Source organism: Numida meleagris, chromosome 8 (genome assembly GCF_002078875.1).
Source record: "Numida meleagris isolate 19003 breed g44 Domestic line chromosome 8, NumMel1.0, whole genome shotgun sequence".
Lineage (NCBI taxonomy): Eukaryota > Metazoa > Chordata > Aves > Galliformes > Numididae > Numida > Numida meleagris.
In genome coordinates, this window is record NC_034416.1 from 4473588 (window position 1) to 4489376 (window position 15789).

The 15789-nt window shown below is 39.6% G+C and overlaps 1 protein-coding gene across 1 annotated transcript in view; it reads left to right on the forward strand.

Annotated features, from left to right (window-relative positions):
- LOC110403379 (transmembrane 9 superfamily member 2-like) overlaps positions 950-15789 on the forward strand; it is a 29930-nt gene continuing 15090 nt past the window's right edge. The window contains exons 1-9 of the mRNA XM_021406531.1: positions 950-1217; positions 1658-1725; positions 2938-3031; positions 4735-4862; positions 5074-5203; positions 7447-7574; positions 10330-10441; positions 12631-12710; positions 13625-13733. Coding sequence (XP_021262206.1) covers positions 1101-1217; positions 1658-1725; positions 2938-3031; positions 4735-4862; positions 5074-5203; positions 7447-7574; positions 10330-10441; positions 12631-12710; positions 13625-13733 — 966 coding nt within the window. The 5' untranslated portion in view covers positions 950-1100. The remainder of the gene's footprint in view (positions 1218-1657; positions 1726-2937; positions 3032-4734; positions 4863-5073; positions 5204-7446; positions 7575-10329; positions 10442-12630; positions 12711-13624; positions 13734-15789) is intronic.

Consider the following 15789-nt stretch of genomic DNA (forward strand, 5'->3'; position numbering starts at 1 on the left):
TATTTAAGCTTACAGTACAAATGCATTCATACAGAGGGCAGTACTTTGGACATTTGTTGTAACACGTGTGCACATTTTCATCAAACGTATTGGCTTTTTACCAAGTTCATCATACTTGGGGTTTCAACTGGATAAAGGGATCAGGAGAGCCTGGAAGATGAAGACTAGTGAATACATAAATAATCTGGTCACGTAAGACTTATTTGTGTGGGTTTTTTTTTTGTTGTTGTTGTTTTCATTTTTAGAAAACTGGGACAAAAAGCATAGAAAATCACAGAAATAGATCTGCACATACAACACTGACTCAAATAAGCCTAAAACAAAATATAGAGCACAAACTGCATGCCTCCTGAATGTCTGAGCAGAGAAGGAATTAGAAGTACGTTAGGAAATGCAATCAGAATGGATAAAAAAGGAACGTAATTCCCTCCAGAAATATACTGAAAAACCAATAACCAAAAAGATCAGTTTAATACTTGCATGACAAAGAGTAATTTTCTGGGCAGCTGTCCCTTCATAGGTATTTATAGAAATTTGGAATCTTTACTTCATGAAATTCAGGTGTCGGAATCAGAGCAGCCACTGGCTCTGGCACTGACTTTGTCAACTGTTTCTAAACTGCCACTCCATGATGCATTTCTCCCCAATCATCTACTTGGGAGTCTAACTGTGGATCCTTTTGAAAGTTTAACGGTACAAACTGGATCACAACTCCCCCAACCATAAGTGGAGCTGCCTGAAATAGCATCTCAGATTCAGCTGAGAAGGCACGTGAGATAAACAATTATTGTTTTCCCTTTATTCTTTCAATTTTTGCCAGGTGCAAAATGGTGAGAGCCCCCACGGCCGGTGGGACGCAGCACTCCATCCCAACGAAGTACGAGAGTCATCGCGAGGAGAACTCCGCGCCTCGGGGCGCCCTCACTCAAGATGGCGCCCAGCGCCTCACCCGTCATGGCGCAGGCGCTGCGGCGCCACCACCGTTGTGACGCTGCGGCTGCGGCCTCCGCTTCGGTTGGGGCCGCCTCCGAAAGGCGCTGCCCGGGGAAGCGGGAGCTGTCGGCTCGGCTCATGCTGCCTTCGCTCCTCCAGGCTGGAAGATGAGGCTGCTGGCGGCCGGCCTTCTGCTGCTGGCCCCCCTTTGTGCCGCTTTCTACCTGCCCGGCTTGGCTCCCGTCAGCTTCTGTGACGACGACAAGGAGAGCGAGGGCTGCAAGGTGAGAGCCCCCACGGGAGGGCCCGGCGCGGCGCTCCCCGCTGCCCGCGGGCACCGAGCGGGCCTGCGGGCCGCCCCGACGGTCCCTCCTATTGCTGCGTGCAGGCCCGGCCGGTCCCTCCCAGGAGACAGCCTTTCCTCCGGGAAGGAACGCCGCGCCGGCTCCTTCCCCCGGGCACGCCCGGTGGTGGGCGTGGGCCAGCACTCCCTGCTCTTGCTTCGTTTTTCTGTCAGTGCCGGGGGTCTTTCGCCGGTCCTTCCTTATTGCAGGCACTGCAGAGGCTCTGGTGTGGCCCAGCGCTGCGGTCGGGCCCTGTCAGAAGTGTGTAACTGCCCTGCCATAACTTCTGGTAGCTCCTGCCAGCCGGTCCTGTCTCCTGTTGGCTGTGCATCTGCTTTTGCAGATTTGGGTTTTCACACTTCTTTGTTTCTCCGTTGCAGTCACTGATTGAACTCTTTGTGAACAGACTGGACTCAGTTGAATCAGTTTTGCCCTATGAGTACGACGCGTAAGTACATCCCAGTATGCTTCTGAGCACTTGGAAAATGTGTTTTTTGTTCTTAGTGTGGTGGTACAACTCACGACACAGTAAACATAGTTTTAGATGTCCTGGCGAGTTTTTTTTAAGGTGCTTTAGATTTGAGCTGAGTTTTAGATTCAGTATCAGCTCTGCCACATTTGAAAGTCCTTCCTACTTGTGAAACCTAGGAAGACAGGATCTTTGTGTTCCTTCTTTCTGGAAAATGAAGTAAATTTGATGATGAGCCATTATTACTTTTCCTTTTACCACCAAAGCTTTGTATTTAATTCTTGTTTGTTTTTTTAACTTTGATTTTGATTCTTATTGGTGAATACTGTAATTATTTACAGTGGCAGGTCTACTAAAACTGATACGCAATGCAAGATTCATAGTTCTTGAGCGTATACACATGAGAAATTTGCCTCTGTTGTATGTCACACACTGTGCTGTTGTAGGTCTTATGCTGTGTAGTGTGACTGTAGCAACAAAGCCACAAGCTGGCTCAAAAAAACAACAGTGTCTTTATTTGCATTAAACTTTACCAAAGGCAACGAAGTTAGGCCCACACATTGAGGAAAAAGTACTTATTCAGCGAAGATAAGTGAATCTCTTTTTTTTTCATCACCTACTGCTACCCATGTTTAAATAGCAGACACTCAGAATAGTTACATCTTCTCCTTGTGTTCAGTTGTTTCATACTATATTGAGTTGAAAATAATTGGGTAGTGGCATTTGGCAGTGTAATGCGTTAATATTGACAGCACTTCTCTTCCTTGGAACATGATTCACGTTAAACAGTCATTGTGAAGACTCCTTTGGGAATGGAGAGGGGGAGGGGTAGTAATTTTTCTGGTATTTTTTGCAAAATAATAGGCAATTTGTGGCATAGCCTTTTTTTTTCTTAATGTGAAACATGCTATTTTTTGTTTAAATTGCCATTTGGAAGGAGTGTTTGGACTAAAAGCCATGCATTTTGCTGAATATAGCTATGGAAGATCTTGTTGAAAATTGCTATCATTAATACAAGTATTTCTATATAGTATGTGTGAAGGCACTCAAATTTCTATTAAAAGTGGATGACCTCTTGAAGGAACCATGAAGCTGCCATGCTAAGGACAAAAATCAATAAACTGTTTTAGGCTGTTATTTACAATTATATGTTAATTAGAAGTTAAAGATAAGCTTTTCTCCTTTTTGCAGTTTTGACTTCTGTCAAGATAAGGAAGAGAAAAGACCATCAGAAAATCTTGGGCAAGTGCTGTTTGGGGAGCGAATAGCATCATCTCCGTATAAGGTTATTTTATACCTTAAATTAAACCAGGATCATGTTTGAGAGCTGTCTTTTTGCTGACTATAATTCATAGGCATAGCTGAAGGGTTAATGACTGCTTTGTTGTTGTTGTTTTTCTCCATTCAAACTTGACATTGTTTTCATAATAAAAACAAACAGAAACTGTTCTTACCCTCAAGGCATTTTAGGGTGGCTAATTAAAGTTAGGGTGCTGAGCCAGTAATCGCTCTTTTTTACTGTTCCTCTGTGGTAGAGGAATCTAGAAACTATAAGTAGTGTTAGGTGATATTTAATGGTCTTTAAACTGTAATGTTGGAGGCTGTAAACTACTGATTTAGGAACTGTTTCAGATATAGCTTGTTCCTGCTGTCAGGACATTTCCAGAGTAGGAATGAAAGCCAAGCTGGGGCTCATTCCCAGCTTTTTCTTGCTTGTACACGTTTAATATCTCTTGTCTAAAATCAAGATTTTCATTTTTGATGCATGTCATTTGAAGTCTTCAGTAAAATAAAGATATGCAGATACTCTGTAAATTAGGTATGCATTGCTTTTCTGTCTTGTGTACAGCATTAGCAATGACTTAAAGTGTAGCATCTGTTAAATACTGGCCAGTTAGTTTGGAAAGATTATTGGCAGTAAAAGAGATATGATGAAACCATGGCTCTTAATGCTTGAAAGCTGTATGCTGTTCAAGTGCAGTTTCCAGACTGAGAATTCCTGATGAAGCTGACAACTGAGCTGTGATTTTGTGTGAGTGTTTCTAGATAATCCAAATCCCCACGAAACAGTGAAGCAGCAGAGCTTGAGGCTACGCTGCTCAGTCACTGGGGACCTAGCCACATCTTTTCATAGAACTGTTAAGGAGATGATGCCTCCTCCCTTGTGTAAACTGCTCCTGGAAGCCTCTTCCTTGGTTTTCTCAGCTAATATAGTTTCAAGTCTTAGAACTGCTGGCCACATGAAGCTTTTAAATGTGAAGCAAAGTGTGTGATTTGGGTTTGATACTCATAGAGCAGATTAAGTACTGTAACAGTTACTTTTTTTGAAATGGCTATGTAGTATAATAATTAAAAATGCCCTGCTGTTTGCCAGCACTTAAGCCTTGATAATGTTAGAATTTTGTGTCATGGTTTTGATTAAGTGTATTAGCTCAGTAAAACAGGTAAATCCTAACTAGGTTAGAATACCAGTTTGATTTAAAAATTAAAAAAAAAAAGTGAGCATGTTATTGTTAGGTGGTGTCTGCTCTTGAAGTACAGATACTGTGCAACATGTTGCGTTTTTGTCAGTGTTGGCTGATAACTTAATCATCATGGGGAAGACGCACCTAAAATTAATATGGAATATTCAGAAAAGGTGTGATTAAGTCTGATGCAGCAGATGATGAAGTTATCAAAATAAGACAAACTAGTAAAGAAAAAAGCAACTGTTTCCTACTAATACTCAAATTTTGATTCTCAAGGTTTATTTGAAGGTAACTTGTCTGGCTTGTTGTAGACATTTCTAGCATTTTTATAATGCCAGCTCTGGATATACAAAACTCTTGAAAAATTAGTTAAAGCTACTGTATGGGAAATCCTGGTTTGGAAACTTTTATAGCAAGGAGGTGAGCTATCTTAAAGAAGTCAGCTTTATGTGGAAGAAAAGACAAGATAGGTTTTTTGAAGCGAAACCTAAATTACTCTTTTTGTGTACTTTCATACCAGTTCACTTTTAAGAAGCAGGAAACATGTAAGAAAGTTTGTACGAGGTCTTATGACCCAGAAAACAGTGCTGATAAAAGCAAACTGGCGTTTTTGAAGAAGGGAATGCAGTTGAATTATCAGCATCACTGGTAAGCTGAGATGTGTGTTTGATCTTTTTTTTTCTGTTCAGTTTTTAACATAATGTTATCTACATCCTGAGTGATTGCTTTCTTCCTTCTCCTATCTGATTGTTGTCCTCTAGTGTGCATCTTGTAATGCAGAGTTTTCAGTAGTGTGCGCATGTATGGTAAATGTCAGTGTGAATGAGGTGCAAGGACTTGTTGTTTGATTTCTGTCTAGGATTATTGATAACATGCCTGTAACGTGGTGCTATGATGTGGAGGATGGACAAAAATACTGTAACCCAGGATTCCCCATAGGATGTTTTGTTACTCCGGATGGCAGAGTTAAAGATGCTTGCGTTATAAATGTAAGTAGTGGAACTTTTTCTTTATTGTAGTAGATCTAATTCCGTTTAAAGTTTTTATTTTTGAGCTTTGTTTTCCTGGGGGGGGAAAAGAAAAAAGAACAGATATCCTTTTAAACATAGCTAATGTTCAGAATGTGGGTACTGACGAGGCTGAACGCTTCTGTGTGCAGCATCTCACTTATGTAACTGTCCAAAAATATTTGTTTGCATGGGTTTTTCTGACAAGTGTATGTGAAGCTATGTTATTGCTTAAAAGCCTTAGAAAACTTGGAGATTTTGTTTTTGAAATTTCATGTATCTCCATCCTTGTACCTATTAATTGTGTCAGCGCAACTTAAAGTTGTCTGTGTGCAAGACCTTCTTTTATCAATTTCACGTAGAAGCTTTCTAGTGAAGATCTAGAATTGAGTGTTGTAGTTACAGAATTTATGCCTAGCACAGATGACAAGCTAAATATGTCAGGATTTTTTTTCCCAAATGGCTGGAAGATAACGCAGCTGTGATAGAGAGAAGAATTATATTTGCAACAGTTTGACATGTGTTGCTTGTCCTCGGAGTTGTATAGTGAACTAGTACCCTTAGGTATAATAGTGATACAGTTTTACTTCTCCTAGGATGGAGGATCACGCTCAGTGAGACTCTGCTGTGGCTGTTTGCCACATAACTTGCTGTTTGCAAATAGTGCGTCTGTTTACTTGCATTTAGCAGAATTCATGCATTTTTGAAAGTGATGCATTTATCATAAATGTTCATTAATTCTATCTACAGCCAGATTCCAACTGGGTTACTCCTCAAGCTCTGTATGTTATTGAAGATGGTCAGTGACTTGAGTAATTTGTTGTAGTTAGGTGTTCAACTCTACTACTTAGTGATATTATACTGTAAGTTTATGGAGGGAGTAGTTTTTGTGTTAATACTGGTGTATGCTGACTTGGAAGCTATGTGGAATGTGACAAAGTCAGCAATTTAAATGAAAATCTTTTCTTGGAAGGAGGATCTTTGTATATCATTGCAATAGTTGAATTTCTTAATAAACCACACAAAATCCCTGAGCATTTATTTTTGAAATGCTGCACACGTTCTGTGTGCTGGCTGTGCTGTGGATGCTCTGTAGCTGGTATAGCTGCCTCAATTGTAGTCTGTAGATTCTCATTGCAATGAGAATGTTGTGCTGCATAGCTCTAAGTAAAAGAATTGTTACATGGGCAAGTAAGAACATGGCACAGTGGATATGACTGTAATCTACAGGCTGTGTTGGGGAATATCATCTTCTAGAAATATACACAAATAACTATTCCAGGAGATGTAATTATTTCTTTTAAACGGGGCAGAAAAGAAGCTCTTATAATGCAGTGGCAGAACTACAGTTAATCCTCATATTTATGCAGCTAATATTACTGCCTCAAGTGCTACTTTGAAATTGAAGGAAACAGATCAAAATACAAGGTTATGGTTTGATACAGGTATGATTCTGGTCTTATCCTGAGAGTGAAAGATGAGGAATCTGGATAGCTTTAGCTCAAGATACTTTAATATTTTGTTAGGAGGGACAGGAGAGGTAAGTTGTGTGGCAACTGGAAAACGTCTGATATACAAAACAAGAAAGGAACTTCTAAACTTCAAGTCTATCATCTTGATCCCTTAATTCAAGTTAAAGTTATAGTTGAAGTTTTCTAAGCAGTACACTTTTTAGAAGAGAAGAAAATTCAAGTCAACTTGAATTGTCTCTGGTATGTATCATCTGTGATTTTTTTGAATATGACCTTTATCCAGTTCTTCATAATTACAAATTCTGGAAGGGTATGAGTAGCAGAATAGCTACTGAAAGTGAAAAGCAGCTTTTAGAAGAAGAACCTGGTTGATCAGCTTCAGTAGCTGGAGTGTGCCAAGAAGGTTATATATTGTAGGCGGTGCAGTGGTGACTCTGAATTATGTATAACTTGATAAAGATCTTTGGACTCTTTTGGCAACTTTTTATGGTAACTACAAAAAGGTGGCAAATGCTTTTAAATCTGACGAGCGATATGTCATGCTTTAACTATTAAATTAGTTCTTATTTCTATAACATGTTACTATATAGTACATAAGAAAATGTATAAACGTTTTATACAAGCATGTGGACCAGTGTGAATGTTTGAAGTCTTTCCTACTCCTTTCTTGGACGTAGTCTTATTCTGAAGTTCGTGACTGCATTGCGCCCTCTCCTGTTGGCAGTTTCTTAATCTCTGTATGATATTTTGTAGTCAGAGTTTAACAAGAAGAACACTTTCTACCTCTTCAACCACGTTGATATAACAATCATGTACCATAGTGGGAAGGATGAAAACTGGCCTGGTGCAAGACTGGTGATGGCACGGCTGAGACCGCAAAGGTAATTTTGCACTAAAATAGAAAATTCTAGTGCTAGGGAGTCCTAACGGTAGTAGCAAACTTAGAAATGATATTTGGTGTCAGTAAGTTCTGAGGAACTAATTATTCTGAACCGTGGTGAAGTTCTCATTATACTGGTTCCTAGCTGGAACTGTTTGCAAAGAGCAGTTCTGTGACTGTAAATATCATATAGCTTTTCAGATGTTCAGCAAAGTCCCTCCTGAATGGAAGAACTGCGTATGTGGAGTCTTATAACCTGACACAAATAACAGAAGCATTCTCATGTTTATATCGATTTGCATCTGGTTGTTCATTACTTTCTTTGAAAATACATGTTTTTGGATACGTGAGAAACATCTGTTCATGAAGCGATGGTTTGCCATGTCACCTCTTATTTTTGCTGCATTGCCTCCCAGATATACTAAGTACAAACGTATTTGTGCAGTTATACTTTCTCCTGTGTTAGTTCTGATTGTGAGGTACGGGTGAAATATCAAGTTAACGCTGTCATCCAAAATGGCAAAATATCTAAGAACACTAGTTTATCTTTGTAAACAGCAGCTTTTTAGTGTTGATGAGTTGACCAGAAAGGAGATGCAAGAATTCAGAGAAATAGACTGAAGCGATTACTTTGGCCTCTTGTCAGTCTGTTTGTACTTACTGATATTTGAGAACTGCAGACCACTCTTCCTCCTCTTCTACAGAGATTAAATGCATTCTTAAATTAAATGACTACAACATCTCAAATCATACAGGCATGTATGATATAGCGTGGTTTAGGGTGTGGGGAGCGGATTCCATCCCACTGTAACAGTGGAACAAGTCTGAGACCTTCTTGTGCAATTGAATGTATATATGTCCATGGGGCCAGATGACATCCATCCCAGGATTCTGGGAGATATGGCTGATGTGGTTGCCGAGCCGCTCTCCATCATATTTGAAAAATCATGGCTGTCCAGTGAAGTCCCCGGTAACTGGAAGAAGGGAAACATTACTCCCATTTTTAAGAAAGGTAGAAAGGAAGACCCAGGGAACTACAGGCCAGTGAGACTCACCTTTGTGCCTGGGAAGATCATGGAGCAGATCCTCCTAGAAGCTTTGTTAAGGCACATACGAGACAAAGAGGTGATCTGAGACAGCCAGCATGGCTTCACCAAGGGCAGATCTTCCCTGACCAATCTGGTGGCCTTTTATAATGGTCTTCATGGCATCGGTGAATGGGGGAAGGGCGACAGATGTCATCTTCCGGGACTTCTGCAAAGCCTTTGACATGGGCCCTTACCACATCCTTCTCTCTAAATTGGAGAGGTATGCATCTGAAAGCTGGACAGTTTGGTGCATTAAGAATTGGTTGACTGGTCGCAGCCAAAGGGTTGTGATCAGTGGTTCTATGTCAGGGTGGAGGCTGGTCACAAATGTTGTCTCTCAGGGGTTGGTCTTGGGACTGGTGCTCTTCAGCATCTTCATCAGTGACATAGGTGATGGCACTGAGCACATCCTCAGAAGTTTGCAGATGACACCAAGCTGAGCAGTGCAGTCGATACAGTAGGAGGAGCGAAAGCGATCCAGAGGGACCTGGAGAGACTGGAGAAGTGGGCCCATGAGAACCTAATGAGGTTCAACAAGGCCAAATGCAAAGTGTTGCACTTGGGCTGGGGCAATCCCAGGTATTTCTACAAACTGAGGGAAGATCTCCTTGAGAGCAGCCCTCTGGAGAAGGACTTGGGGGTCCTGCTGGATGAGAAGCAGGCCATGAGCCAGCAGTGTGCGCTGGCAGCCTGGAAGGCCAACTATGTTCTGGGCTGCATTAAAAGAGGAGTGGCCAGCAGGGAGAGGGAGGTGATTTTTGTCCCCCTCTACTGAGCTCTTTTGAGGCCCTATCTGGAGTACTGCATCCAGGCCTGGGCCCCCAGCACAAGATGTGGATCTGTTGGAATGGGTCCAGAGGAGGGCCACTAAGATGATCAGAGAACTGGAGCACCTCTCCTGTGAAGAAAGGTTGAGGGAACTGGGATTGTTTAGCTTGGAGAAGAGAAGGCTCTGGGGGGACCTCATTGTGGCCTTCCAGTACTTGAAGAGAGCGTATAAACAGGAGGGGGTACAACTGTTTCCGAGGGTGGATAGCGATAGGACAAGGGGAATGGTTTTAAGTTGAGACTGGGGAGATTTAGGTTAGATATTAGGAGGAAGTTTTTCACATAGTGGGTGGTGACGCGCTGGAGCAGGTTGCCCAAGGAGTTGTGGATGACCCATCCCTGGAAGCATTCAAGGCCAGGCTGGACGTGGCTCTGGGCAGCCTGGTCTAGTGGTTGGCAACCCTGCACACAGCAGAGAGATTGAAACTCGATGATCTTTGAGGTCCTTTTCAACCCAGGCCATTCTATGATTCGGATATGGTTCTTTTTTGTCCTGTTGCAAAGATATGGTGTATATTTAGTGAACTAGACTTCCTGTTCAAGTTTGTTCTTCTATTTTCCTCTGTTCCTAGGTGGCAGTGAGAAGATTCTACCAACCATCTCCATTTTTGATTAATGCTTTATCTGTTGCATCCTAAATTCTTGAAAAGTGAATACTTGTCTGTTCACCAGTGATACAGACCACAAGGGGGCACAGTTAGGTTGCATGTAACCTTAATTTTGTTATTCTGACCTGATTAAAAACCTGTCCTAATTACCTTTAAAAAAAAAAACCCTAAAAATTCATACTGAATAGTAGAGCAGATGAGATTGTATTTTAACTATTTTTTTTTTCCTTAGCTACAAACACACGGATGAAAACAACTTAAGCTGTGAAGGTCCACCAATGGAGATTCCTGGAGAGTTCAACAACAAACTGAATTTGATCTATACTTACTCAGTGACATTTGAAGTAAGTATTGAATCTGTTATATAAATACATAATTCCTGAAACGAACAAAATTGAAACAAGTAGATAATGTGTTAGCAGCCATAACTGGGTTAAAGCAGTGTAAATTCCATAAGGATCATCTTGTGAAGCAGTTTCCCCCAAACCTGTTTCAGTTTCCATTACTGTAATTTAAGTGACACTTGGAATGTGTAAGGACTTCTTGCCCTTTTCCCCCCACTGTCATCCAGTTTCAGGCAGGAAATCATGTATCTTTTTCTTGTAAACTACATCTTTAATTTGGAAAATTCAATAGCATGATTCCCAAATAATTACTGTCATTCAGGATTCTGTGAATCAGATGACATGGTCAAACTTCAACTGTAATTTTTACTGTCTTACTGAGAACCAGCTCTTTTGGTTTTAGAAAACAAAGGAAAATATGTGGACTTTGGTTTTGTTCTGTTTTATTACAGGTTATTGGATTGATTAATTGGAAGAGTTTATTCCTTGAGATATGCTCTATGTTTTCAGAGTTCAGTTAGGTTTGAGAGAGTCTCATGTTGAAGAAATATCTACATAGAATTTGGGACGTTTCTGTTAAAGTATTTATTTAACATATTATAAGGCTGTTTTTCTAGTGACGTTGCAGTTTTTGTCTCATTTTGCTGTGCTTTTATTCACTTGGTTTTTGTTTGAGTGGGTTGCCATTCGTCTTTCACAATATTATGCTTTATTCAGCCTGCTGCAACTTAGGCAGGAGGGAATCAGACTTTCTTGAGATTGAGTTCTTTACCCCAGCACGGAAAGTGAGCCTCCTGTGGGGGTGAGAATAATTTGGTTTGAGCTATTTCAAACCTTGGTGCTGCAGTTCCATCTGTCCTAAAAGCATGGTTTTTCTTCTGATGTAGGCACTGATCTAAAAGGATTTGGTTTGAGACCACCAGCTTATTTTGCATAGCTAGTCGAATGGCCGTCATATGGTAACAGCTTTCGTTGTACCAAATTGAGTTTGATTTGAACCAATGACCCTGAGGTGCAAGGCTCTGTATCCTCTTACTTTTCCCTTGAGACTCTAAATCCTCCTTAAACTCTCTGATTTTACTACATGAAAGAACCTCCTGTCTATTAGTATTTTTGTTTAAATCTTGATGATGAATTACAATGTAGAATTTCAATATAAACTTTATCCAGTTATTCACTCAATGTGTTAAGCATTTGGGCTATCTTTTCCTTTTTTCTTTAGCATAGAGCCAGGTAAGGCTTAACTGCTGCTGATTCAGACACTTCCAGCAGATGGCATTCAAGGCACTTCAAAATTAACTTTTCTATGTTTTCTGTTAGTCTTGATTTGGAATGAATTAATACCTGATATATTTTACTTGTTATCATTTCAAAATAATTTAGAAGGATAATATTCATTGGTGAAGAGTATTTAAAAAGAGAACATAAATTTCAGTAAGCTTGAGTACCTAAACAGGTAAAACGCATAAATGATTAATGGTACTTTTTTGATATGACAGCTGATTTTTAATGAGAAAGCTGTGGTGTTTAGTTCATTGTAAGAGGCCAGATATTCAGCTCTAGATGTGTGCAAGGTATACATGGTTGTACTTCACTTGTTCAATACACAAGTGCACAAAACTTTCAGCTTGTGAGCAGTTTGACACTCAAGAAAGAAACTTTAGAACCATCCCTCTGGTAAATCTGTCCGAACTAGCTGTGAGCTACTGATAGCTGCTGGTATACATTGTGTTGGTAAGGAGTAACTTGTAGCAATTCCAACTACTTAGTTGTATTGGTGTAGCTTTTTTTGTTTGTTTTGTAACATTGTTGATCCAGAACATGAAGCCTGTTGAACCAAGTTGAAGTTTCAGGTTGTATGCTATGTTGGGAATACCTTGAGGTGATGACATGGTTGTTTTTCAGCTTGGGAACTGCAGGCAGCTACATACCAAATCACGGAAAGATGAGGGTTAGTGAAGCCTCAGTTTAAGGTAGAATTCATGGATGGGAGATTTCAGGAAGATTCTTTGAAAGGCTCAAGAGATTAAAAGAACTAATGCAAGAGGTAGGTCTAATATCCAGGGTTTATACTGAGCTTAGATATTATTGCTGAATGGAGGATTTGTGGTAGAGATTTTATATGCTTCTTCCTTCTCAGAGCCTGCAACAAACTTGTTTCTATTAATTGCTATTTAATGTCTTCATAGGAAAAGAATAATATTAAATGGGCTTCCAGATGGGACTACATTTTGGAGTCTATGCCACACACAAACATCCAGTGGTTTAGGTAAGATTTGCATTTATTCAGTGAACAGCCTTGCAGGGGAGCACAAAAGGCTTCTAGAGACATACAATATCTAGAGATATTCTGCTGTGATAAAAACAAAACCTGTTAGCCTTCAGGCAAGTAAAGTTCCTTGTTTTCATATGCATAGTAACTTATCAGCCTTGCATCTCTTGGGATCATCTGTGGTATTGCATTTCACCAAAGGAATGCACCACTAGCATCCAGACGGAAAGCAACCTCAATGTGCTTACTTCACTCCTTAAAACTTTTGAGAAGCTGCCACTCTGTAGCATTCTTGTTGTTACTGTCTGGCTTTCTCCATCTGTGAAGTAAGAGGTACCTATGTGTACTGCATGTTTTGTACTCGGCAGCTACATAGAGCAGAAAGAAGGGCTTCATTTATGAGGAAAAGATGGAGATCAAATAAGTATGTAACTTATATTGAAATGTTGATGTTTTGCAATATTAAGTGTTTGAAAAGGCTGATTGGATTAAATATGTATCCACAAAATATTAACTGCCATGATGGAAATTTGATTGGTTCATATCAACTTTGGTTGATAACAGCTTTAATTGGTTCAAATCAGCTTTGAGAGCTGTAACTGTTTCACTAGGAAAATAACCTTAGCGATATGTAAAAAGGAAGATGGTGAAATGCAGTATGTCTGTCTCAAGAATTAACATCATAAAATACTATTCTTGCTTCTGTCTCCTATAAAATCCTGAAGAACTTGAAACAGTTTATCGTATCTGGGCAGGAAATCTCTAAAATGCCTAATGGAATGATTTAGGTAATATCTGAGTATCTAAGCCTATTCCCTGCATTTGAGCTCTATTTGGGGTTTTGATTTGGGAGTGCATGTCCTCAAGTCTGAATAAGTGAACTGAAAGTTTGACTTTTTCTTTATCTACAGTATAATGAATTCCCTTGTAATTGTTCTCTTCTTATCCGGCATGGTGGCTATGATCATTTTGAGGACTCTTCATAAAGATATTGCAAGATATAACCAAATTGACTCTTCTGTGAGTAAGATTTACACCTTTTATATGAGTGCATTTTCTGGCAGTAGGCTTATCAATTAGTTTTGAATACAATCTGAAGAGATGTGTAACTATCAAGAATTTATACATGATAATATATATTGGGGTTAAAAATAGCTTTATTGCTATTTTGACTCTTCTAACAGCAGGAATAAATGGGCCAATGTGACAGTCTTACTCCTCGAGTGCCATTTTCTAAACTTGTCATGTGCAAGGACAAACTCAACAAAGTAAAGCTGTTGTGTGTTTGCTTAATTTATTTTTTCTTAAGTATATATTTTCACAGTAAACCAATAGGCACAATATACAGTGTAGACATTGAAAAGCTGAAGGAAGGTGTTCTGGCAGTGGCTCAAGTCATCGAGAAGTGTCAATTGCTTTCAAGTTGTGTGGCTGCATTCTAGAGTCAGTCTGGACATATAGCCAGCAGTATGATGCTGATCTGAGCATCCGTATGTAACTCACAGAATCCTCACCACTGGAGATGTTCAGAAACCATTTGGACATGGTCCTGGGCAACCTGCTCTAGGTGGCCCGGTTTGAGTAGTTGGAGGTGATCAAGATGACTTCCTGAATTCCCTTCCAGCTTCAACTGATCAGTGATCCTGACAATGGCAACCTGGGATTACGCCAAGGATTCCTTCTCAATGCAGCCCTGTTTTCAGTAATATTAGATGGCTTTAGCGCAAGAGCTGCGCTGTAATTGTTGCAGGTACACGTGTAGCATAGAAATAAAGGTTTTGCTGTGTTCTTGATGTGTTTTCCCTCTAAGCATTCATTTTGAAGTCTGAAAAAACACATTTGGGAAGAGCACAGATGTTTTTATTGATAGGTGTCTTCTCCCCTCTTCTATAAGAAATCAAGCTTAAAAATTGCAGCTGCCAGGTATTGTCTTCATTTGAAGCTGCATTAAAAAGCTCAGTTATTGTAACTTTTCTAGTTCTGAAATGGTTTGTAGTGGTTTGTAGTTTAGCTTGTTCAGAAACCGAGTGTGATGATAGCATGAGACTTGTGAAATTTAGAAAATTTGTGGTCTAAATGTCATGAGAGATACTATTCTATGCAACTTTTGTAAGGCAAGGGAAATCCTTTGAAAATACCTTTGTCAGATGATTGTAGCAAGAAGGATAAAACATTAAACAAAGGGCTAATAATGGAGTGAAATCAATGTGAAGACCAGTGGTTGTCTTCCTTGAATATTACAGGAGAGATTCTGATTAACATAGGCTAACACAAATTGGTACCTGCAAGTCAAAGATGAGAAATAATGTCACATACTACAAAGACTGTAGTTACTGTCTATCTGGATAAAGAAATACTTTAAAAGACACAAAAATGTTTCATATTGAAACTAAAACATCTTAAAGTACTTCTTTTCTTCTGTGTGGTTTTGATATTTAATACGTTAATGCAAATACAGACAGCAATTAAAGTGGAAGAATTTTTCAGCGTTTTTTATCTGCTCATTTTGTGAAGCTCCTGTTTGATCTCTCAATTAAGTCCTGTTCAGTATCTTATAACGTGTTGTCTTTATTAGTTGGTTGTTCCTAATGCGCTAAAGAGCTGTAGAAATTTGGTTGGTTTTTATGGATAACAGCAGGAATAGGTGTGACTTTCAAAAAACTCTGTTTTTTTCCAATCCGTTTGTAAGAGACTTAAAGATCTGCGGTAGTTCAAGGAACTAATTTTAGAAAGGTGTGAAGTAATAGTACAGAAGACCTAGGCTGATGAAGCTACAGTGATGGAAATTAGCATCTCACACATTGTGAACACTAGTGATTCCACTTGAAGAGATAAATGCGTGACCCTGTGATTATAGTTCTAATATGTGTGTTTAATGTTCAGTTAAAGCCAGCTGGCACTAACTTTTTGTGTGATGTAGATTTAGTGAAACATAACATTAATAAAGTATTTAGTTTAGTGAACTGCATGCACTACTTGTGGGTTGAATGAAAGCTGTATGAGGAAGAGACTGATCTACTTCAGTCCTTGTTTGTGGTTATGTGGTTTTATTTTTGTTTCTCTGAGGGGAGGTATT